The sequence below is a fragment of the Ochotona princeps genome, chromosome 23, assembly GCF_030435755.1.
Source record: "Ochotona princeps isolate mOchPri1 chromosome 23, mOchPri1.hap1, whole genome shotgun sequence".
Classification (NCBI taxonomy): domain Eukaryota; kingdom Metazoa; phylum Chordata; class Mammalia; order Lagomorpha; family Ochotonidae; genus Ochotona; species Ochotona princeps.
The window spans coordinates 22,945,817-22,970,717 of NC_080854.1; the positions used below are offsets into that span (position 1 = coordinate 22,945,817).

The 24,901-nt window shown below is 45.8% G+C and overlaps 1 protein-coding gene across 1 annotated transcript; it reads right to left on the bottom strand.

The window, feature by feature from the left end:
• Positions 1–1,746: 1,746 nt before the first annotated feature.
• Positions 1,747–24,559, bottom strand: DNAJC21 (DnaJ heat shock protein family (Hsp40) member C21). Its single transcript, XM_004583644.4, has 12 exons — positions 24,291–24,559; positions 19,586–19,679; positions 17,975–18,098; positions 17,549–17,671; positions 16,242–16,546; positions 14,739–14,890; positions 11,827–11,905; positions 9,274–9,432; positions 8,850–8,895; positions 5,307–5,476; positions 2,697–2,772; positions 1,747–2,230 (listed from the first exon to the last, which is right to left on the bottom strand). The coding sequence occupies exons 1-12, from the start codon at positions 24,385–24,387 to the stop codon at positions 2,069–2,071; spliced, it is 1,587 nt and encodes a 528-aa protein (XP_004583701.2). The 5' UTR covers positions 24,388–24,559; the 3' UTR covers positions 1,747–2,068.
• Between the last annotated feature and the right edge of the window lie 342 nt (positions 24,560–24,901).

Below are 24,901 nucleotides of genomic sequence, written 5' to 3' on the forward strand. Positions count from 1 at the left end.
GGGAGGATTTGGAGAAAATAAACTTAGGATAAAATCCTCCTATAAATATGCTTGCAGTACCAAAAGCACCAATTGCTTCCCCCCAAATCAAAAGTGATTAACTGTCTACCAGTTCATCTGTTTAAGTTCCTTTGTGACCAGGGTCAGAATTAGCAAACTCGCTGGGATGAAGGGTAATGTTTCCAGCTTCAAACAGGGAAAGTCTAAATGGGCTCTATACAGAACTGCCACGTTGGGCAACACCGAATGTATTATAAAGAAAATGAAATTTCCTCTAATTCTTTCCCTCAAGGTATCACTTTAACTTTAGTCAAGACAGGCAATTAATATTGACCTTTATTGAGAGTGATATAAAATGTATACTCACATATTTTAGCATATTGCTTTGCCTTAGACAAATGAATTAAATGTGATTCATCCAAAATGGTATTCTGCCCTCCCCTCCTGAAGTAGATTTGGGAAGCATAGTTTTATAAAACTTAATTCATGGTTACTTTAAATGGAAAAGATTTAGCTCATTTCAATCCGGCAGTTTCTGGTGGAAGCTTTTGTGGGTTAGGAAGCACTTTTCTGTTACTGTTTTGATCTTCACACTGAACCTGTATGATCATTCAGGATTAAAAATGAATTTTCTTCACTTGTAGTCACAGCTGGTGGCGATCCCCTGAAAGTGAAGGAAATCAGTGAGGCCTGAGGGACACGTGCGGTCACTGGCTGCCTCTCACGTTGACATCACGCCGCGTTTTACTGCAAGGTCAGGTCACTGCGGCACGCCACTCACTGATGCACCTGTTCCCAATCAGCGCTAAGATAGCTACCGCAGACGAGAGGCAGGAAGGGGTTTGTAGATACAAACTCAGCGGCTGTCACACTGGAGAAATTAAAAAAGGAGGAAAAAAATGATAGAAGCTAGCCAGGAAGGGATATGTAAGACTGAATGATGGGGAAAAAAATTCTAAAAAACACAATGAAGGAAACATCCCTTATTAGCCAAAATTTTAAACCGTTACCTTGCTCTACCATGGTCACAGCTGTCACCATGCATACTGAAGAAATACCAATTCAAATCAGAGCAGGAAAAAAAATATATATCTTGTTGCTAATTACCAGCAAAGTATCCAATCCAACATAGTAAAATCCTGAAGCAACAGTATTACTCTGGAAATCAAACCATTTATGTACTAGCACTGTCCTGGAGCAAAATCCTACAGTACTCAATTAGTAATTTAGAAATCATTTGGGAGCAAGCATTGTGGCAAAGCAGATAAAGCTACTACCAGCATCGCATAAGGGTTCCAGACCATGTCCTAGCTGTTCCACTTCCAATCAACTCCCTGGGACCCGGGTGCCTGGGGACCTGGGGACCAGCATGGCCCAACCCACTGCAGCCATCTGGGGAGTCGATCAGTGCACTGAAGATCTCTGGTATTCTGCCTTTTCAAATAAATCTGTTAAAACCAACAAAAAGGCAAGGTGCATATTCCAGATCCCACAGGTGGGTGGCAGGGGCCCATCTGCCAATGCTCTGCCTGGGACATTAGCTGGGAGCTGGATCAGAAGTGGAACAGCAAGGACACAAACTGGCACTCACATGGGAAGATGACACTGCAGGTCGTAGCTCTTACCCACTACACTACCATGATTTTAAAATCCGACTCATTCGTACTAGGAAAAAAAAGTGATATTATAAAGAATACAAAAGCATTATGAAAATATGAAATTAACAAAAGGAAGCAAAAAGGGGCATTTGTATGTGTTAAAATAATTTAATCTCCCTGTACATTTCTGTCCACACAAAGCTACAGAAATCAATACACACTTTACAAATATTTACCTGTCTGGAGACATTCAAGTTAATTCAGATGGCAAAAGTATAATTCAATCACTAGTGAAATGTTTAAAAAATATATATTAAACAAAAAATGTTTTAACAAGATAAAAATAATCTTCCACAATGCAATAAATTGCAGATCACTGAGATTTTAACTCTTTAGATGATTTCAGTTCAGTTTTTGGTTTCAAATACCTAGAGACAGCCAAAAAGAAAGAAAAGGTGTTGCCAGACTTTCTATCTGTTTTTGCGTTTCTCTTTCTTGCTTCGACTGCTCGTTCCACTGTTTACGGAGGAGGATGAAGGCGCTCTTGCGTGACCGGTGGCCTTCAAATGGTCAAAAAGCTTGTTCCGGGACGGAAACTCACTATGGCAGGTTGTGCAGCTCAGAACAGCGCTCTGAGGAGGGGGAGAAATCAGACAAAAGTGCAACATCTGAGAATACTGTTCCATGTCCTAATGTTAGGGTTAAAACATGTTGCAATGCCTTGATGTTTAAAACAGCTACCAAAACAGGACCGACAAAGGCAAACGTTCCTGGGAGTTAAATTCCATCAACAGCTGCACTTACTCTGTCCCAGAATGTTCAGCAGTGTGCACCTCAGACTAGAATACAGGACAAGTTCATGCTTCACTTTGCAGAACCTTATACTAGCTTTAGATCAGGTAAAGCACTACAGAGTTAGTACATATTCTAGAACAGTCTAGTATGTCCTACGTTCTTGCTTTCACTTGCAGAACTGCTGAAGCAGCCAGGGCTTTGCAGAGTCCTATGGACCTGGCTCACCCAGCACATTCACACCTTTGGAAGAGCATGCTGCATCAACAAAGGCCGACCCAGGAGGAGGCGTCAGCTCCGACTTACCAGTGCCTGTGGCTCGGCAGGTACTCGGACAGACTTTTTCATGTCTTTGGTTTTCTTTCCTTTGGGTTTAGCAACACTGGAAGATAAAGAATTCACCATAATCCAAAAATAAAGTTTTGTCTTAATTGCTCTTGCTCCCAATAATCCCTTGAAAGAGATGAACTTAAAGTGGCCATTAAACTCAGTGAATTATCTTTTAATTAAACTTCATCTCAAATGAGCAAAAGCCCAAATTCTTAATTTGATTTGTAACAGTAAACAAAATTCCTAAAATGTCTCCTGGTTTCTATATAAAGCAAAGCACAATACTCCATTTACTAAAGCTACCACCTTTTCTACCTAATCAGTACTCACTGTAAATAACTAAAACACTCAGAGCAGCTCCCCAAACATTACCTTGTCTAGTTTCTTGTCTCTGCTTAGTTTCTAATGAAGACTTTAATAGCCCCTCAGTGAAATGAAAGAAATAAACATTATGCATTTTTTTCATCAAATAGCTAATATAGGAAAAAAACATCTTTTTTTCTGATTTACTGGGTTTCCCCCTGCACCCTTGAAAACAAACTGCTAGCCAGTGCACCAAGGTTCTTAAGCTCTGGAACATTCTTTAAAATTCTATACACAATTTCCCACAAGAAATTTAATTTTCTTCACAAATTTTATACTTTTCTTTATCTGTACTAACAAATTATCAGGGTGTTAACTACATTCACAGAACAGATGGGATGGGTTAACTACCAGAGCTAGGATAACGTTTCCAAACACCACATTGTGACCGGATATAATAGATGGTTTGCAGAAACCCAAAATCTGCAGCAAGTAGAATGGCCTACACGTCAGCATCCTTTACATACACAGCTAATTCTGAATGCATCATCAAAAGAGTACAACATTCCAACAGGCAACACAGACCGCTTACTACATCACAGATGACAACTTATGCAGAGGCAGCTGCATCTCTGAAGCTAACAGCTTCTCCATCCACATACACTTTTCAAGGCAGTCCCGTAACTAGGCAGCCACAGGATCCATCCACATCACCACAGAGAAGCAGTAGGAAGGCCCTGGACCACAGTGGGCACCATGGCCCTGTCGGGAAAGCCGCCACCCAGTGCCCGGCAGAGTCCTAAAGCCACCCGATCGGAGCGCTTACGTCTGTTGCCGTCTTCCTGCTGGAAGCGGGGAAGCAGGGCCAGGTGGGTAGTGTCCATCCCTGCCATTTCTCAGCAGAAACCACTCAAATGAGAAAAGCTGAACTCTTACCAGTGCTTGTCCAAGTCTGAGAAGCCCTTTCCCTCCCTAGAATTCTGACGTAGAGGTAATGTGGCGCAGTGAATGAAGCTGCCTTGTATGACACCAGCATCCCATATCAAGCACCAGTTCAAGTCCCAGCTTCGTGCTCACAGTCCCGGGAGAGCAGTGAAGAATGGGCCAAGTCCGTGGGTCCTGTACCCATGTAGAAAACCTGCAAGAAGCTCCTGGCTTCAGCCTTGCCATTGTAGCCATTTGGGGAATGAACCAATAAATAAATATTTAAAACACGCAAAAATTTTCATTTAATTTGATAGGCAGAGGTAGATGGAGGCCTGCCATCTGCCTGTTCACTCCCCCAAAGCACCACTAACAGGCCAAAGCTAGGAGCCCAAATTCACCCCACGTCTCCCATGGGGGCAGCAAGGACACCACCTACTTTAGCCATCACTACTGCCTCCCAGGGTGTGCATCAGCAGGAAGCTGGATCAGAAGCCGGGTAACTGGGACTTGAACCAGGCACTCTGATGTGACATGGGTTTGCCAGGCAGTGACTAACAGCTGTGCCAAATGCCCACCCCAATACCTGCCAAGTTGTTTTTTTTTTTTTAACTGGAAAGGCAGATAAACAGGAGACAAGACAAATCTTTCATCTGATGGTTCACTCCCCAAGCAGCCACAATGGCTGGAGCTGAGCCAATCTGAAGCCAGGATCCTGGAGCTTCTTCCAGGTCTCCCATGTGGGTGCAAGGTCCCAAGGCTTTGGACCGTCCTCGAATGCTTTCCCATGCCACAATCAGGGAGCTGGATGGAAACCAGCGCCCATATGGGATTCCGGCACATTCAAGGCAAGGACTTTAGCCACTAGGCAATCGTGCCAGGCCCAAAACCTGCATTTTTCTACAGCCAGAGCCCTACTTCCAGCCTCCTCACTCTGCTACACCCAAATTCCCTGTTCTCTACCGCCCCATCAGTGACCTCTGTCCTGATGACAAGGGGAGGCCAAATACATCACATGCCAGAGACGGGATCAGCGAGCTCCAGGAGTGGGTGACGGAGAGCTAGCCTCGGCAGCCCCGTGCTCTCCTGTGGGTGTCCAGGATTACTGCCCAGGACAAGGTAAGAACTGCAGCAGGAGAGGGAAACAAAACAGGACCCAATTCTGATTGTGCCCAAGTTCCTGCAATGTCCATAAAGACAATTCTTCGACATTATCTTCCCAATGTACCTCACTAGTAAGGGAAGGTACATGGGCTCTGGAGGGTTATACACACACAGCTATACCTAACTTAGCCAGTCGTGGGAAAGGAGATTTATCAATATTCAGTAACTATAAAATAAGAAGCAGATTGGGCTTACCTTTTAGGTTCACTTTTTGGGTCACTGCATGGTTCAGCACTCTCCACAACACCCCCATTTTCTTGGGGACTATCTTCCAATTCTTTGGCACTGTCTTGATTTAAGTTACCATCATTCAGATCAACCTTTATTCCTTCTTCAATTCCATTTTCATTGAAGCTGTCATAATTCTAGGTAACAAAACACACACGCATTACAAAATAAACACCATAACACAGTGGCCTCTTATTTGAGGTTATCAAATAGCTATAAGCAATGATAATGTCCCACATACTCTAGTAGAATATGTTCATAGAATAAGCAGCAGCAAGTAAGTTAAAAACAGCTTGTTACAGAGAAACTAAGGAAAAATTGGAAATAATCCAAATGTTAAGTAATGGATGAATATATGAAGGAAAAGTATATTAATCTTAAATATCATAATTGTGAAAAAACAGAGCAAAATGGAAAGCAAATTATATAATTACAATACGAACTAATCCCTATAGAAATAAGGATGATACTTATATTTACCATAACTTACTTTGAAAATTATGAGAAGAAATCTTCCACTTACTGGTTGAGGTCCCTGTGGCCAAGCCTGGGCCAGGCTGAAGCCAGGAACCTCAACTTCCATGTGGGTGGTAAGGGCCCAACCACTTGGGCCATCCTCTGCTACTTTCCCCAGGCCATAAGCAGGCAGCTGAAGTCAAGACTTGAACAGCTGAACCGGCACCATAAGGAATGCAGGTTGGCTTTATCTACTACGCCAACCCTGGCTTCTACACATTTTTATAAAAAGTTATTTGAGGTCCAGGAGAGGTAGCCTAGTGGCTAAAGTCTTTGCCTTTCAAGAGCCAGGATCCCATGTGGGTGCTAGTTCATATCCCAGCTGTTCCACTTCCCTTCTAGTTCCCAGCTTGTATCCTGGGAAAGTAGTCAAGAATGGCTCAAAGCCTTGGGACCCTGCACCCACGTGGGAGACCCAGGAGAGGCTCTTGGCTCCTAGCTTCAGAGTGGCTTAGTTCCGACCATGGCAGCCACTTGGGGAGTGAACCAGAAGACAGAAGGTCTTTTCTCTCTGCTTCTTCTCTCTGTAAATCTGACTTTCCAATAAAAATAAATAAATATTTTTTAAAAGGTTATATGAAAAAAGTAGAGTTCATTCACACACTGGCTTGCATCCCAGATGGCTACAACAGCCAGGTCAAAGCATCTTCCAGGTCTCCTATATGGGTGGCAGGGGCCCAAACACTTGGGTGTTCTACTGCTGCTTTCCCAGGACAGTAGCGGGCAGTAGGGCCAGAAGTGCAGCAGCCTAGACCCCAGGCAGCACCAATATGGGAATGTTGGTGTCACAGGCAATAGCTTTACCTGGCACACCCCGTATTTATATATCCCTATATTTTCTCAGTGATTGGCAACAACCAGGTATTACTTTCACAAAAAGTAAAACACTACCAACTGCCAATCTTACGAAAGACAGACAGGTAGCTTCACGAAGGGCAGCTGGATCACACATTCCCACACTGAAGGCAAACAGGATTCTTTGCCTTGTCTCTTTTAAGATCAAAAACATTTTCCAGACCCACAACAGTTAAGCACTTGTAGTCCTCATTCAAGTTTACCAACTATTTTCTGTAACTCAGCAGGTAAAATAATCAAAGACCACGTTACTCAAAAGTTCTTTCAACCTTTTTTTCATATTTCCTTTCACTATTTTTTTATAACACCCCATGATTTGCCCTTACACGGCCATTAACAATAGCCTTCATTTAAATCTTTTTGACAATAATAAAAAAGCTGTGTCCTTCTCAGTATTTAACTTAATGAGGCAAACTATCAGTTTGTCTCATTTCCCAATGAGTAAGTTTGATCATCTTTACTAAAAGGTGCCTTTCTTCCCTTCTTAGTAGATAACCTGTCCAGTGCGACTTTGAGTGTGAATATCTGTCACCAGGCACGTGTGGCATCAATTGAGGCTATTTGCCAAACCTTTGTAGCACACTGGTGGTCACACGACAGGGATTTCTCCACTCCATTACTAGTACCTTTTATATTAACTCTTCTGTAAGGAAGCTTTCCCTTCTTCCTTTGCCAACAACAAAAACAGATACACAAATATCTTTTAACAAAACTGATGTGTGAAATTTTATGGTCACTATTCTTTTAGATAACTCAAATTTTCTCCAACTGGCAGGTCCTGTAAACTGACTCCTGAGTAACTCTGATGGATGGTCTCAGCTAACCTGTTATCGTCTCCATCTCAGCCTAGAACCCTCCATTTTTCTCCCCTTTCAGGGAAAAGGTAACCTAAAAACCAGGATGTGTATGCCAGATCAGTTCACTGCCAACACTCATTGCTTTTTAAATCCACTGATGACAGTCCCAATCCAGCACTACTCCACCATCCTTCCTATCCCTCTATTTATTTTTGTATTTCCCTTCACCCCAAAGAAAAGGTGATTCCTGAGAGCACAGATATTTCCTGGGTGCACGGGCAAGGGGGAAGAGCTGCTGGGTGCAGTGCTCAGGTTTTCGATAGGGAGGCCCACATTGTTTGCAGCGCCTGGCTGTCAGCCCCAGCTGTTGTTAGAGTTCTAGGATGCTGCTACTATAGACCCTGGGAAGCTGCAATGTGGTTCAAATAACTGAGTCCCCAGCACCCAGATCCCAGCAGCTGCCTGGCCCAGCCATAGCAAGAGCAGATACTCACTTGTTCTGTCCTACAATACACAAAGACACAAAAGTTTCAGAAATATCACAGCAATACTATCAAAAAGCTTACAAAGATTTTTTTTTGCCCACAGTAACTTATTTTTTGATTATATCCTGTGGGAGGGAGTTCAGTGAAATACTATGCCCAAAAGTTAATTATCCTCTATCATCACAGTCAGTTTTCATTTGGATTGGCTATCCTTACATAATCCTCAGTGGCTGAGGATTCTTTGACCATACATACATAAACTTTCCCAGTTTGAAATTTAACAAATCTCAGTATTTGCCACCTCTAGCCAATTTTGCAAATTTAGTTTTTATCTATGAAAAATCTACAGTCACTCAGCCAATTCATACCAGGGGAACTATATATGCAAATTCTAAACTGTTTACTATCTGAGAGAGACAGACAGAGCTCCCACACTGGACTCCAGCGAAGAACTCAATCCAGATTTTCCAGATGTTTCACCTACCAAACTCCTTGAGCCACCACACCTATTACCTCCTGAGGCGCACATTATTACAAACCTCGAATCAGGAACCGAAGTAGGACTTAAAACCAGGCATGTCGATACGGACAGCACTTATTCTAACCAGCAAATGTAACCACTGGGCCCAAGGTCCAACACTACATACAAAATTCTTAAATATACTAACAACAGGTCATTAAGTTAGTTACCTAGAAAGAGGAGGAAAAGTTGAAAGGGAAAACATTTTCAATACCATCTAATACATCTTGCAACAAAAATTACAGAGTGAAAGACTTTCCCATTGGCCAATACAGAATAAACCAAGTACGCGCATGCTTTAGAGCTGGTGTTTAATGTTAAGACCCCAACTACACACCTGTGCTGGTCTCTGCTGCTGCTTCTTCCTCTGTTTTTTAGAGAGCCTATGAGCAAACAGAAATCAGAATGTGTAACCCTTGTCTACGCGGAGATTAGTAAGTCATAATACTTAGACACACAGGGAAGTAAAATACTAAAAAGCGTTCAACAGAAAAAGAATTCTCATATTGTCATAAGTCTAGTTCAGTGAATAATCTGCCTACGAACTGCCAAGGCATAAAACTGCTTTTAACACAGATATAATGCCTTCTGTAAAACCTGTATTTGATACCATGCCTTTAGCTATTGGATATGCTAAAGTCCCACGAATCAGAAACGATGCAGAAAACATTAGCAAGGCAGATATTCTTGGAATGAACAGTACTTCAACTCCCTCCCCAATGTGAAAAGTTCATTAAGTGACAGGAAGAACTTAGAAGTACTTTTCTCTCGGTGTATCCTCCATCTCTTCCTCAGAATTCGCAGGCAGGGCATTTTCATCCATCTGAGGGCCTGAGAAGTTCTCCTCCTCCTCCTCCAGCTGCTGCCTTAACAAAGCAACCATCTCTCGGTGTTTCTTTGACTTCTCATGATTCTTGATGCTGAAAACACAAGCACACGTGAGAACCTTGCTCCACCGTGTGGAGATCCATGCTGCACGGGTAACTTACCAAATGTTAAAGACTGGATACAGAGGCTGTCAGAAGTCCCCAGGATTTATGAGCACTGGGAAGCTCATGGCCGCCCTCTGTTCCCACTGCCCAGCAATCGCCCATTTCTCTAGATATATTTCTTTCCCTTTTTTGGGCAGTAGAGCTGGGTGCGGGTTGAGGGCAGCAAATTCTGTTGCTTTGATTTTTAGTTAATTCTTCAAAGGACTCATTTATTTGAAAGCTATAGTTAGGTAGAGAGACATTTTTCCATCTGCTGGTTCACTCCCCAAGTGACAGCAATGGCTGGAGCTGGGAGAGGTCACAGTCCGGAGCCTGGAACTGCATCTGGGTTACCCATGCAGGTGGAAGGGGACTTTCAGACACTCAGGCCATCTTCTGTTGCTTTCCCAGGGCATTAGCAGGCAGCCAGATCGAAAGCAGAGCAACTGAGACTTGAACTCTTACAGGATGCAGATATTGTGGGGAAGCAGGGAGCTTAACCCACTGAACTTCAAGGCCAGCCCAGTTTTTTAAATTCTTAAAGTCTACACAGTTTCCTTCTATCACCATCTGCTAAGTGCTTCCACTTCCGGTGACCCCACAGGCTTCAAGGACCCAGGGGGGTGCGTTAGAAGACACACATGCACACTTTAACAGAAAAACCCAGGACTAGAGGAATGATGAGTGAGGGCTTGAAGGACAAGAGAAACTTTCTCCCTTGTCACTGCCACCACCTTGTGACTTTAGACATCTGACACCCTCCATCCAAATTCCTACAGGCAATACCTCTTTAGTCTGAGTAACCAAAGACCATCTCCCAAAAGCAGACAGCATGACCATAAGGAGATGAAGCAGGAGGTGGGAAATCTACACCACCTTCGACTTGAGGTCTGAGGTTCCCGCTCAGGGCGCTGCCTTTCCTGCACCACACTGTCCGAAACACTGAGGTTCCCAGGAGAAGCCGGAACAGACTGTACCAGAAAGGGAGTGCTCAAAAGAATGAGCAGAAAGCAGGTAACTGCTGCAGGTTAAGACTACACAGACACCTGCCGCACAGGGCCTGACACAGAACCCGTAGCAAGTGCAGACAATGCCACACGAGGTAAAACAAGCACGGCTGGCAGCACGGGAACATGGTGGTAGACTGGAGGAACGTACCCTATTAGTGCTACCAATTTCCTCATATTCATATTGGTACTGTGGTTATGTAACAAATATCCTTATTTTTAAGAAATGTATGAGTTATTTAAAGGTAAAGGAGCATTACATATGTAACTTTCAAATCATTCAGGAAAGCTGTGTGTACAAAGAACAAGTGGGCACATGCACACGGGACAAAGTGTGAACCATGGGAAATCAGCGGGGTTATATTCTAAGTTTGCTATTTCTCCATGGGTAAGAAAATTTCCAAATAAAACAATTTTGAAAATGTCCTTCAGTGCAGCACTTTGTCACCTGCTCCTAACTTTACCTCAGCAACTCTGCTGCGGCCGCTTGGCCCTCTGGGCTACCCCTGCAGGCTCCGGCTCTCAGCGCTGCTCTCAGCGTCCTCTCTCGCTAACTGCCCGAGTCAGCTCCTTTCCCAGGGCTGGACTCCCATGCTCTTTCCTCTCTCATTTGTACTGGCCTCCTTGTCAATTCTTCTCTCTCTGGTATTGTTTCCACAAGACCCAGTGCTTCCACTTCAGCAAATAACAAGTTTAAAAGGTGGAGCCAGTGTGATTGCTCGGTGGCTAAATCCTTACTTGCAAGCACCAGAAAGCGGATGCTGGTTTGTGTTCTGGCAGCTCCACTTCCCATCCAGCTCTCTGCTTGTGGCCTGGGAAAGCAGTCGGGGACGGCCCAAAGCCTTGGGACACTGCACCCGCGTGGGAGACCTGGAAGAGGTTCCTGGCACTTGATCAGCTTAGCTTTGGCCTTTGTGGCCATTTAGGGAATGAACCAGCACATGGAGAATCTGTTTCTATTTCTCTGTGGGTCTTCTTTCCCAATAAAAGTAAATTTTAAAAACCTTTACAGAAAAAGTTTAAAGGCCAGACAAGCCTAAGGTTCCTCAGCTGTCAGCAACAGTCTGCATGGCCGGAGGAGAGTCCGAGGCCAACAACAAGCAGACTGACTGGATACGGTCTCCCTCCTCGCTCATGTGCCTGTGCCGCCTTGACCAACACAAGCACCATTTCTGCCTGAGGTCTCCATACGTGTCGCTGGTACAAAGCATGCCTCTCCCCTGCTGCGCAGGAAACCCTGCAAGATGGCATGTGAAGGATGAGGGATCAACCACGCTCCTTGCTAAACAGTCCAACTGCCACACATTGCCCCAAAGAGGAAGATGAATCAACTTACGCCTTTTCTGTCTTGAAAGACTTGTCACAGGCTGGGCAGTAGAGGTCGTCAAAAACCTCGGCCTCCTGGCTCTCCTCACCTAGGGGACAGGAGGCGATGTTAAGAATCCTGTGTGATCCAAAAACACCCTTCTAAAATATGCTAATAAATCACATTTCCTTAGTAGGAGCTGCACACAAAAACTAAAATTGGTATATTTCTTTACCAACACACCCACAAATGCTAGCAGTCTGAGTTGGGTGTGTGTATATATATATATATATATAGAGAGAGAGAGAGAGAGAGAGAGACAACTGAATTATAAGAAAAGTCACCTAAATAAGTCACTTTATCTTTCCAGTTCTTTTCATATGTCAACTCAGAAGATTTTCAGAGTCTAGTTAAAAGCTCAATTAACAAAATTAGGGCCCGGCACAGTAGCCTAGTGGCTGAAGGCCTCACTTTGCATGCGCCAGGGTCCTACATGGGTGTCTGTTCTAGACTGGTGGCCCCGCTTCCCATCCAGCTCCCTGCCTATGGCCTGCGAAAGTAGTCGAGGACGGCCCAAATCCTTGGGACCCTGCACCCAGGTGGGAGACCAGTAGGAGGCTCTGGGCTCCTGGCTTCGGATCAGCTCGGTTTTGGCCACTGCAGCCTCTTAGGGAGTGAATCAGCGGACAGAAGATCTTCCTCTCTGTAAATCTAACTTTCCAACAAAAATAAATAAATCCTTAAAAAAAAAAAAGGAAATCAAACGCCCTTTCAACTTCTGCTGTGAAGTAATTTTTCTGAGAGATTTGCACAGTTCACCTGAGCAAGAGCTGATTCAAACAGACTTACAATCCTGATGAGCTTCCTCCAATGTTAAAATAAGCATAATTTTTAATATTCTATCAGTAAGCAGAAAGAACAAAATAGTACTTTACATGTAAAGCTGAACACATTTACAGACCTTTTTTTACTGGCTTACATCTTATTAAAATAATTAGTACCTATCAGCCCACAAAAACTAAATCATTAGAGACTCAACTGAAACTTACATACAATTGTATAGTTTATCAGTAAGTTGGTGCCATTTGAGCTCCATTATAGGATTAGTAAAGATCTGAAATATCTCGTTCTCATTCTATTTTAGGTTCTTAATATAAATACAATTTTAAAGGACATGTTCATTAAAACATAAATGACCAATATATATTCTATCTAGCTCCAACGTTCAGTATCTGGTATTATTTTCTAACTGTGTACACACTTTGACTATTTTAATAGTTCATGAATATGAAAATCTTCAGTTTATAATAACACTAGATTGGAAGTAAAACCTGGATTCTGACATGGTCATGTGTTCTCAGGTGTTCCCCAGTTTCTCAGAGCTCTAGTTTTCTCATTCATAAAATGGAAACAGCATGAATACAGAACCTACTCTTTTTTTTTTTTTTTTAAGATTTTATTGTTATTGGAAAGCCGGATATACAGAGAGGAGGCGACAGAGAGGAAGATCTTCCATCCGATGTTTCACTCCCCAAGTGAGCTGCAACGGGCCGGTGCACGCCGATCCAGCCACAAGCAGGGAGCTGGATGGGAAGTGGAGCTGCCAGGATTAGAACCGGCGCCCATATGGGATCCCGGGGCTTTCAAGGCGAGGACTTTAGCCGCTAGGCCACGCCGCCGGGCCCCAGAACCTACTCTTAAGTTGCACTATGACAATCAAAACATTTTTTTTCTTTTAAGACTTATAAATAAGTCTTTTATTGGGAAGTCAGATATACAGAGAGGAGGAGAAAAAAATGGAAGATCTTTCATCTGATGATTCACTCCCCAAGTGGCAGCAACGGCTGGAGCTGAGCCAATCCATAGCCAGGAGCCAGGAGCCTGGAGCTTCTGCTGAATCTCCCATGTGGGTGCAGGCTCCCAAGGCTTTGGGCTGTCCTCGACTCCTTTCCCAGACCACAAGCAGAGAGCTGGATGGGATGAGCAGCCAGGACACAAACCAGCACCCATATGGGATCGTGTGCATGAAAGGTGAGGACTTTAGCCACTAAGCTACCACACCAGGCCCTCAAACAAAATCTTGAATGTTAAAGCGTGCTATAAATTGTAAACTATACCAGGCCCTCAAACAAAATCTTGAATGTTAAAGCGTGCTATAAATTGTAAACTATACATGCCACCTTACCTTCACAAAGTGCTTTTAACTGAAAAAACAATTTTAGATATACGACTACTGCTGATTCATTAACAAAATACTTCCTTTTGTAGTCAGGTTGAGTAAATAAATGGGCTGTAAGTCTGAAAAACACACTTGCTGACAAAGTAACTGTCCAACTGCTAGATGTTTGGCCAATATTTTTCTCACAGAATAGTCAGAGCCCGCGACAACGAAGCACGCAGCTCCTCTGGGCCATGCCAGGGCCTCACCTTTTCAAGGTGGTCACGTTTGTGCCCTCCTGTTTCGCCACACATCAGGAGTTCCTGAACAAGGCCAGGAACTGGAAGAGCTTGTATGGAACCTGCTGGCTATATAGAACATCCATTTTCCTGGATACAGTGCTATTAAACTTCGCTTACTACTTAACTGCATTTTTGGTGGTCAGTCAGGTGAAGCCTGCCAATACACCTATTCATCATTAGTCATGCAGCCAGAAACACAAACCATTTAGTTACAACATAATCAAAAGAGAATGTCAATCAGATCAGCTGAATGAGACTGCTTCAACAGACCACCTCTGCTGCATTCTACATGGCTGCTAATTCTGACTCTTCGTCCTATTAAATATTTGGAGATGCAACGTAAAACCCACGTGGCTGCAATGCAGCTGTCTCCACGTGTTCTTTTCTCCCAGACCCTGATGTCTTACCTGAGCCCTCCGATAGACACTGGATAGCATCCGAGCACCATTTTCTAAAATTTCTTCATAAACGGAGATTATTACCTTCCTGTGTGTCTGTCTGCTCGCGGTCTTTCATTTCATTGTCATCTGAACCATCTTCAAACTCCTTCTCATACTGCGCCTCCATCTCCCGGAGCTCCCTCTCCAGATCGGCCACTGTCATCCAGCTCTGCTCGCGGTACTGCTCCGCCAGGCTGCACACACAAAGTACGCTCAACCACCTCTGCAGGTTTTACTGACTTCAGACCCAACATTTATACTCTAGACACGGAGGGCTTTCCTCCCACGCTGTCCATGTGCACAAGCTTAGAATCAGTCTTAGAACTGTGCAAACTCACTTCACCCTGTCACCCACTAGGGGGTTAACTACTGCCAAAAGAATTTTGGTTTTTTGCTTTGTTTTAAAGACTTTTTCTGACTTTTAAAGATGTATTTTTATTGGAAAGTCAGATATACAGAGAGGAGTGACAGGAAGATCTTCCGTCTGCTGATTTCACTCCCCAAGTGGCCGCAACAATCAGAACTGAGCCAATCTGAAGCCAGGAGCTTCTTTCGGGTCTCCCACACGGTTACAGGATCCCAAGGCCTTGGATTCTCTACTGCTTTCCCAGGCCACAAGCAGGGAGCTGGATGGGAAGTGGGGCCACCAGGACATGAACTGGTGCCCACAGTGGATCCCGGCCATGCAAGGTGAGGACTTCAGCCACTAGGTTATCATCCTGGGCCCGGCAAATGTGTTTTTGAAACTCTTTAGTGGTGTATTAAAAATATCCTGGTGATTTTTAGCACCATTTGTAAAAGATGGGGTCAGTGTTAGGTAAAGGTTTTAAAGAGTGAATTATGTTTTGAAAGAATGCTGTAATGTTCTAGACATAATGCTCTGGCAGTTAACTCAAAAAGCAAAGCTGGAATGGACTGAAGAAACAAGCTGAGTTCATCAGAGTGTTCCAACAGAAAGGAGTTCAGCTGGTGATTAAAAGCGAGGACCCTGGAGTCAGACTTGCTATCACCTAATATGTTATTAATTTTAAGAGAATCCAAGAGTTCAAGTATAAAGGGCCTCTGAAGGAAAGTATCAACTGAAAATTTATTCTCCAATATATGGATTTTTAAAAAATGATGGAGCCTGGCATGATGGCTCAGCGGATAACCCATCACCTTGCACATGCTGGGTCCCCATATGGGCGCCGGTTCTAATCCCAGCTGCTCCACTGCCCATCCAGCTCCCTGCTTGTGGCCTGGGAAAGTAGTCGAGGACGGCCCAAAGCCTTGGGACCCTGCACTCGCATGAGAGACTCAGAAGAAGCTCCTGGCTTTGGATCAGCTCAGCTCTGGCTGTTGCGGCCATTTGGAGAGTGAGCCAGCGATAAAAGATCTTCCTATCTCGCCTTCTCTCTCTAAATCTTCCTTGCCAATAATAAAAATAAATAAATCCCTAATTTAAAAAAAAAAGCCGACACCAGTCTGATGAGGGACGTCCTCCTGCGTCACCCTGGGGGCTGGGCAGTAGCGCTCAGCCTCTCTGCCCAGACCCACTGCTCGTACTTGGCCTGCCTTAGCTTCTGCTGCCGCCTCATCTCTTCAGCTTTCCTCGCCTTCTCTGCGTTCTGCTCTTCCACAAGCTTTCGATGGGCCTGTACTCGTCTATCTCGTTTGCGGATGAAAGCTACCAGCTGACGGACAAGTTCATTCTTTTCTTTCCTGGCTTTATCCCGAATCTTTTTATTTTCTTTTTCCATAGCTCGTTTTTCCCAGCGGTTGGAAGCTTGTCGTGTGTCATATTCCTCCTTCCAAGCAAAATTCTTCTGAGTGCAGAAACTCTGCCAGTAAGCGTAGAAAGGATGGACTACCTAGCAACAAACAAACAAGTCAATTTCTAGCTTTTTATTTCTTTTGATCTATTTATTCATTTGAAAGGCACAGAGGGCAGAGATCTCCCACCCTCTGGCTCACTCTAATGCCAGTAATAGCTGGGACTGGGCCAGCCAGAAACTAGCAGCTTAGAACTCAACTCCAGTCTCCCACGAGTGGAAGGGACCCAGTCCCGCAAGCCATCGCCGTGTGCTGCCTCCCAGGGTGCTGCTCATCAACAGGAAGCTAGAACCTGAGGGGGAGCCTAGACTTGAACTCACACAATCTGATCTAGGACTCAGGGTTCTCAAGTGGTGTCTTAGCCACAGGGCCACTGAAATGTCCACCTCTTTTCAATAATTTCTAGCAAGGCAGAAAATATTAGTGATGTAAAACACCTTTCAAGTGGCTATTTTCACATACAGCATTCCTTTCATCAATGGAAAAGACACCCTTTTAAGTTTTTCCAGAATGTAATACTCTTCAAAACAGATCTGGTGAGAAAGGACTACCAACCACAGGTTGGGATCGTGGCCAATAAACAGGAAGAAAAATGAGCAGGAGGCTACAAGGCCAGCCATGCTCCCTGTGGAAGGAAGACAGGAGGAGAGGTGATGGGTCAGGATGGAGACAGGGAACTTATATTCAAATTAATTGGAGACACAGAGAGAGACGGAGACCAAGTGAGCTCCCATCTGCTGATTGTCCCCAAGTGCCTGTAAAGATGGAGTGGGACTGAAGCCACTGGCTCAATCCAGATCTCCACGTAGACAGCAGGGCCCCAACGGACTTGAGCCATTACCTGCTGCCAACCAAGGTCTTATAACAGAGAGCAGGGGTGCGAGCTGGCATCTAACTCCGGACCATGATGTGGGATGCAGGAATCTTAAATGGCAGCTTGGCAACTAAGACAAACACCTGACCCATGATTTTCTTTTTAATAAGACTATAAGAAGACAACAGTGATAAACATTATAAAACGTAATGCATCTTTCTTGTACCGTATCATAGTCACTCTGGGAATCTCCAAAAGTTGGGAATTCTTCAACATCCTCCTCCAACGTGGATTCCATTTCTTCCTTTGCAATCATTTCAAAAACATTGCGATACACTGTATAAAAACCCTAAGAAAATCAGAAGCATGTATTCTATTTTAATACTTTTTTGTCCAATCAGAGTAAGATTTAAAATGTGCAGTGAAAAAAACTTGAATGCTGAAGAATGATAGGGCCACACCGTCACTGCCAAGTCCATGTGAGTATCCACTGACAGTTTCCATACACGGTAAGCCAAAGAAGGCACTGTATGTTCAGCTTTCAAAATGAATACTACTTCACTTCTACTGTAGAAAATTTTTAAGAATTCTCTTCGTGTGTAACTCTTTCTCAAGTTCGAGAAGCAACTAAAACTAAATCCTCTTCTCTTACCTTTTCATCATCTCCATAACCAGAGTAACAAGTAACAGTGAAATAGTGAAGCAGATCTAAGCTGTCATCTTGATATTCCCCATCGAGTCCACCTTTAAGTAGCGCCTCTCTATGGTTATCATACCTAAAACATAAAATTTCAAATAAGTGAAGGCTTTTCAGATTCAAAAAGGCTTTCAGAATTTAGTGTCCCATCACTCCTTACTCTGAAACAGACAAAATAGAATATATTTTCTTGTTTCCAATCCACAGCCCAAAGATTTTAAGGAAACATCAACGTTGCATGGAACTGCAAATTAAAACTGTGCTTGCAATGTCTAACACATGACGATACAACAGTAGTCCATAGGAAAAGGGGCATTTAGAAAGTCAGCAATGTCTGTGACCCCCAAAAGGGCAGCTGCATTGCCCCAGGACAGGAGTGGACACAGCCTGGACCACACACTCACTACACACCAGGACTCTGCTTGTGTAAGCTCAATGTAGGAACTCCACACCTGAGCAAGTGCTCCTGACGATGCCGGAAGCATGTGCTGAAACAAGAACTGAAACTGCCAAGTATCAAATCACTTGTTCCCCTAATCACAACGCTGGTAAATCATGGCAGAATTCCAAAGTTCTAGAAGGCAAAAGCATTTCTAAACTGGACCTCCCAATTTCCTGGGGACAGAAAAGTTGACGATCCTCTCCTTCACATTCCTAGAAAAGATCTGCCTATGGGCCCCGGTTCTAATCCCGGCAGCCACACTTCCCATCCAGCTCCCTGCTTGTGGCCTGGGAAAGCAGTGGAGGACGGCCCAAAGCTTTGGGACCGTGTGCCCACGTGAGAGACCTGGAGGTGGCTCCTGGCTTCAGATTGGCTCAGTTCTGGCCATGGCAGCCGCCTGGGGAGTGAATCATCGAATGGAAGGTATTCCTTTCTGTCTCTCCTCCTCTCTGTATATCTGGCTTTCCAATAAAAATAAGTAAATTAAAAATTTTTTTAAAAAGAAAGGATCTTCCTGTAAGAACTATCTTCACCCTTCTCTTGACAGCCAGTGTTCCACACAGAGAACCCAGCTACAGTCTCATGCATGCTCACACCAGGACTCAAAACCCATTCCTCTGTAGCTAAATGTTAATCAAGAGTCTGAAAACTTCAAACACAGAACTTTTGGTGTAGAAATGGTGGTAAATTATCACATCATCAGTAAAAGTTATCTGTTGGAGATCCAGAAGGTCAACCCAATTTCTTCATATAAAGCAGTTCTAAGGAAAAATATACAATTCTTGTACTGAACCACTGTATGTTTTTTTAAGCACAAGTCAACATTCTTTCTGCTATGAGTAAATCTGTCATTCAGGTTTAATAAGAAATCACTTCAAGTATCAAACTAAAACCACAATCCATCAAACTCTATGTCAGGACCTATAAAAGCCACACAGCTGGCACAATCACTGTGATGTTCCTATCTAAGTACTGCACTGTATGAAACGCGCAGGTGACCGACGACTGAGAACATACCACAAACCACCTAGCCTATGAAATCAAAACAGAAGCAAAACACGTGTCCTGTCCTGCCGATTCCTCTCAACACGACAGACGGAGACAGAGGACGGCGTGAGGCTCACCATGCTCTCTCCTGCGGGTCGCTCAGCACATCGTAGGCTGCCTGGATCAACTTAAACTGCTCGGCGGCTTCAGCGGCATTATCCAGATTTTTATCTGTTAAAAAAAGCAAAGTCACAGCAACGCAGTCATCCCAGATGCAAAAGACAGAATCTCGATGAGATGCATAAATAGATGAGTGAGTGTGTCAAACAGAGAAACAGAGGCCCCAGGTGACAGCTGACAGCCAAGTGCTGCTCGGAGCAGCCACCGAGAGAAACATCCAGCCTTTCCCCAAGCTTGGTCTATGCCTGAGCATTCCACCTGATGTTCACGAGTGGGAAACCCTAGGTAGCACACACTTTAGTAGAAGCAAAAGAAATACCTAACTAGTTACAAGGAGACTGATTTATTCAGTACTAACTAATATTTAGTGACCTGTGCTCGCTTCAGCAGCACATATAATATATAGTGCTCTTCCTCTTTTTATCAACGTTTATCAAAATAAATCTCATAAAGTTAGGAACATGTATACTAACCATTCTTTCCCTGGCTGTCTTCCCTCACTGCGGGACTCAGCAAGCACCCAGGCCTCCCGGCAGCACCAGCCTCATGGGACAGCCTCACAGTCTTCCCACGGGATTATTTTAGATTTACACTACCAACCTGCAACAGACACAACTAGTTGTCTGGCCAGGGTCTCTTCACTTGCTCCAAACAAAATTGATTTTGTCAACACCGGCAAAGAATCCAGTTCAAATATTCACTTCAGACTTCCCTGAATTGGGGTGACCAGGTTTAGCCAGTAAGTTTCACAGAAGTCTACTGGGTGAAGCATCTCAGGAGACTTGTCCTGAGACAAAGGGTGCGGGTACTGGACGCTGTGGCTCGGATTCCGGCTCTGCTCTCAATGCCAGTGTCCTGCCCATCTGCAGCAGGGGATGGCGTCGGCACCCGGGCTCCTGCCACCCAGCGTCCGCCCAGCCCAGCCTGGGCTGTTGAGGGCAACTGAGGAGTGACCCACTACATGGAAGAACTCTCTTTGAAATATATTTTCAAAAATCACCTAATGTTTAAAACTTGTCAGATAAAAGGAACAGCTGGAACTTACATGCCCCAGAAATGTCAGTAATGGAATATGCCTACGTGAAACCGTGACTGGTGGGTGAGAGGTCTGTTTCCTTCTCACCCACCACCTACCTCAGGATACTGCTTCCTTCCACACCCTGCTCTCCTCCCCACCAAGGAAGTTTGAAGAACAAACCTTCTAAAGACAAAATACTCATTAATGTACCAGGTGAAAATTACTAGAGCTTCCTTTTTTTCACCTGTCTTACAGCTTTTTTTCTTTTTTTCATTTCTATATACACGTGAGCCAGCTGATGATAAGGCTGATCTAAAAGAATGAACGAAATAGGCTAAAAAGCAGGGGCGGCACTGTGGTGTGGCACCTTAAGCTGCTGTCTTCGATGCAGGCATCCCGGACAAGCAGGTGCTGGTTCCAGGCTCCACTGCACCCTGTCCCAATCCAGCTCCTTGCTGATGAGCCTGGAACAGCAGTGAGAAATGGCCCAAGTGCTTGGACCCTTGAACTCAGGTGAGAGACCAGGAAGAAGCTCCTAGCTTCGGTCTGGCCATCTGGGGAGTAAGTCAGCAAACAGGTTTGTCTCTGTCCTTTCTGCCATTGGTAATTCTGTCTTTCAAATATATAATTAAGTTCCCTCTTCCCCCAAAATAAAAAGCATCCCACATCGATGTGATTTCAGGTTCTAATCCGCGCCACTTCCAATCCAGCTCCCTGCTGACACACCTGGCAAAGTGGTGGAAGACGAACTGAGTGCTGGTCCATGAACCGACACACCTGGACAGAGTTCCAGTTTCCTGTCTCTAGTCCCCGGTCCTGGCCACTCGGCCATGTGGGGAGTGAACCAGCAGACACAAATTCATGTTCTGTCTTCCGCTTTCTCTTTGTAACTATGTCTTTCAAACAAACAAAGAAACAAAAAATCCTTATTAAAAAAAAAAAAAAAGGCGTCAATGAAAGGGAGGGGGCTGGCTGCTTGGATTTGCTGACTGCTGGGGACACCTGCACACCGTAACAAGTGCCCAGGTTTGAGTCGCAGCTTTGCTTTTAACTCCAGCCTCCTGCAAACACACACCAGGCACGCAGTCATTGGGCTCCCACACCCAGCTGGAGCCCTGGAGGTTCAGGCTGAGTTCTAGCGCCTGAATCTGGTATGACGCTCCCGAGTATCTGCAGAGTAAACCAGTGGGTAGAAAACCTCTCCATTCATCTCAATCTCTTGCCCTGCCTTGTAATTAAAAATGTGAAAATATCCAAGTTTTTTTTTAAAGCAACACTTTAAAATAGCAAAGTCCACATTTATTATTAAGCAAATGCAAACGCCACAGGTATTGTCACGCCAGCTGTTAGAGCTTGTCATTCTCACGTTATCCTTCGCTCCTTTCCCGTAACACACTCAATGCTCTCCTGTTCTCTCCAATGCCTGAAAAGTTCCCTGGATCGTGTCTTTCAGCCCTGGCCTAAAGCCAGACTCCCTGAAAACACCACTCTGCCCACACCCTCCCGGGCTGGTCTGCCGGAGAAGCTGGCTGCCACCTTGCTGCACTGATCCTGCACCCACCCATGCGTGGGCTGAATTGTTAGGTAGGCCACAGCAAAGCCTCCTCCTGGCTGCCAGTTCACCTCCCAGCCACACCCCTTTGACTCCTGGCCTGGAATGCCAACCCCAACCCCTATCATCCACCATTGTGGTTCTCCCCTGCTCCTTGGCCTCCCAACTCCCTCATTTCCAATCCATTCTGCCCATCAGAGCCAGGAGACCAGCAACTGGTCAACAGCTTCCTAATGCCTTTAGCGCCACATCCCAATAGTGTATGCTTCCCGCGCAGTCACCTAGCCTCTGCTTAGTGAGCCATGCTCACCTTTCTACCACGCCTCCTCCGGCCACCCTACCCATACTCCCCCTTGGGATCTCTACTTTCATGTCACCTCTTCAGCAGCTAACTTCTTGGACAGCTCTCCCCTGTCCCACTCACAGATAAACCTAGTCATGGCTGGGTGCACCTGCTCCTAAAGCACCTTGTATTTGCCTTCCATCACCAGACTGGAACGGGTCCTGCTGTGTCTACTGGAGCCTGGCCGTGAAGCCAAGCGCCCTGCTCACTTGGACCAGCGCCAGGTCATTACCTGTGGGATGAATTACTGGAGCTGCCCCAGGTCACTCACACTGACCTTGCTAGATGGAACTGTTGACTCTACTGCAAATTATTCTAGGTTCCTCAATAGAATAATATTTTATTTAACAGCATGAGATAAACAGAGTGTTTCCAATGGAGTTAAGCAAAGCTTAACCACAGAAACCAGCAGATGGAACATCTGCCACCCTTTCAAATAATAAACCTTTTTCCAAAAGTATATGTGCTTTCGGACACAGAACTAATTCCGTCTCACCCTTCCCCACTCAAGGAAGTCAAGGAATGCCTCTTGCCTGATTCCTACCTAGCTCTATTTCTAAAGGTAATCACTCCTTTAAGAACACGCTCCTATATTTTCCGATTTACCAACACTGACGATACATCCCCTAACTTTCTGTCCATTACATCTGCTCTTCCAATATGTGACAGATCTTCCAAAGGTTCGTGGAAAATGTGCGCCGTGGAAAGGCTACATGGATTTCAAAAGATTTCTGAACCAAAATAAAGTCCTCTTTCAGCTGTATTTTCCATGAACTGGGAAATGTCTCGTTTTAATACCACGTTTTAGTTCTTCTGCCAGCACCCAGTTTTCCGGAACAAGCCAAGACCTGTTGCCTGCCTCATGGGCCCTCAACATCCCCTTCCCAGCTGGGTCTCTGCCTTTCTTTCGGTTCCCCTCCTGCCTCTCGCACGTCCTCCCCCTGCCCAACGTCCACTGTCCCAAACGAGGCTCCTCAGGATCCAGACGAAGCTCTTCCCGACAAGGAAGCCTCAAGTCTCTCTCCACATGGGTGACTCACAGGGAAATGTTGTCCTGTTAATCCCAACTACCAATTACTCAGCTGCACTGCCTGACCTGCACCTAGATTTAATCCTTCAAGTGTAAAACACATAACCTGGCATTTCAGAATTCACCTCGCTACCACAAAGTCCATGTGCAAATAACAGGGAAGACTTTAGCCATCTTTAAGGACTAACGCTAACAGGAAAGCTTCTTATTATAAACCTGAAATCCAACTTCTTAGCTTCCCAGTCAGCAAGATCAGATCATTTCATACAAGGCCTGGTCACAATCACACAAAGTCACCAAGAGAAGCTGGTTCTAAACCAACGCGAGGACACTTCGTTCACACGAGCTGAAGAAACCGGCTGCGAAGAGAAGCGCCCCTTTCTAGAAGGCAATTTTATTCTGGTGAGAAGGGCGCCTAAGCTAGGCTGAAGTGGTTGGGATCGCGCAATTTTAGGAGAAACACCTGGAAGCTGAGCGGACAAGCAGGGGAGGGCCAGCCGGGGGCCAGCCGGGACTCGGGGCCGTCGGTCCGGCTTCGCGCCCCGCCGCGAGGGCGTCCGAGCCGGCGGAGGAGAAGCCCCAGGACGTGGTCTGCCCGCCGTCAGGCGGCCATGCGGGAACGGGGGGCAGCCAGGGGGACTGGGGCGCTGAGAGCCCGGCTGGCTGCCCGGCGAGCGGCGGGAAAGGTCGCGGGGCGGCGGCGGCCGGACGGCACCTACCCGGGTGCCATTTCAGGGCCAGCTTCCGATAGGCCTTCTTGAGCTCCTCCTCGCTGGCGTCGCGCCGCACCCCCAGCGCCTCGTAGTGACACTTCATCGCCGGGCCGGGCGGGGCCTCAGCGGGCCCGGGGCACGGACCGAGACCCGGGCCCGGGCAGGAGCAGCGGCGGCGCTGGCGGGCTTCTCCCCCGGCGGCAGCCCGGCGCCCGCACCGGGCCAGCCAGCGAGCGCGGCGGCGGAGGGCGGCGGGAGCGCGCGGCACTGGCGGGCGACGCGGGCTGCGGCACGCGGGCGCGCGGAGGAGGCGGGGCCGGCGGCTCCGCATGGGAGGGGGGCGGGCCTGCTTCCGGAAGGGCCGCGGTGGGAGGCGGGGCCTCAGCGGGCGGGGGCGGGGCTCGCGCGGGGGAGGCGGGGCCGTCCGGTGTCATTGTGAGGAGCACCGACGCGGATCAAAAGGGTAGCACCTTGGCCTAGCAGCTCAAGTCCTCGCCTTGAACGCCCCGGGATCCCATATGGGCGCTGGTTCTATTCCCGGCAGCTCCACTTCCCATCCAGCTCCCTGCTTGTGGCCTGGGAAAGCAGTTGAGGACGGCCCAATGCATTGGGACCCT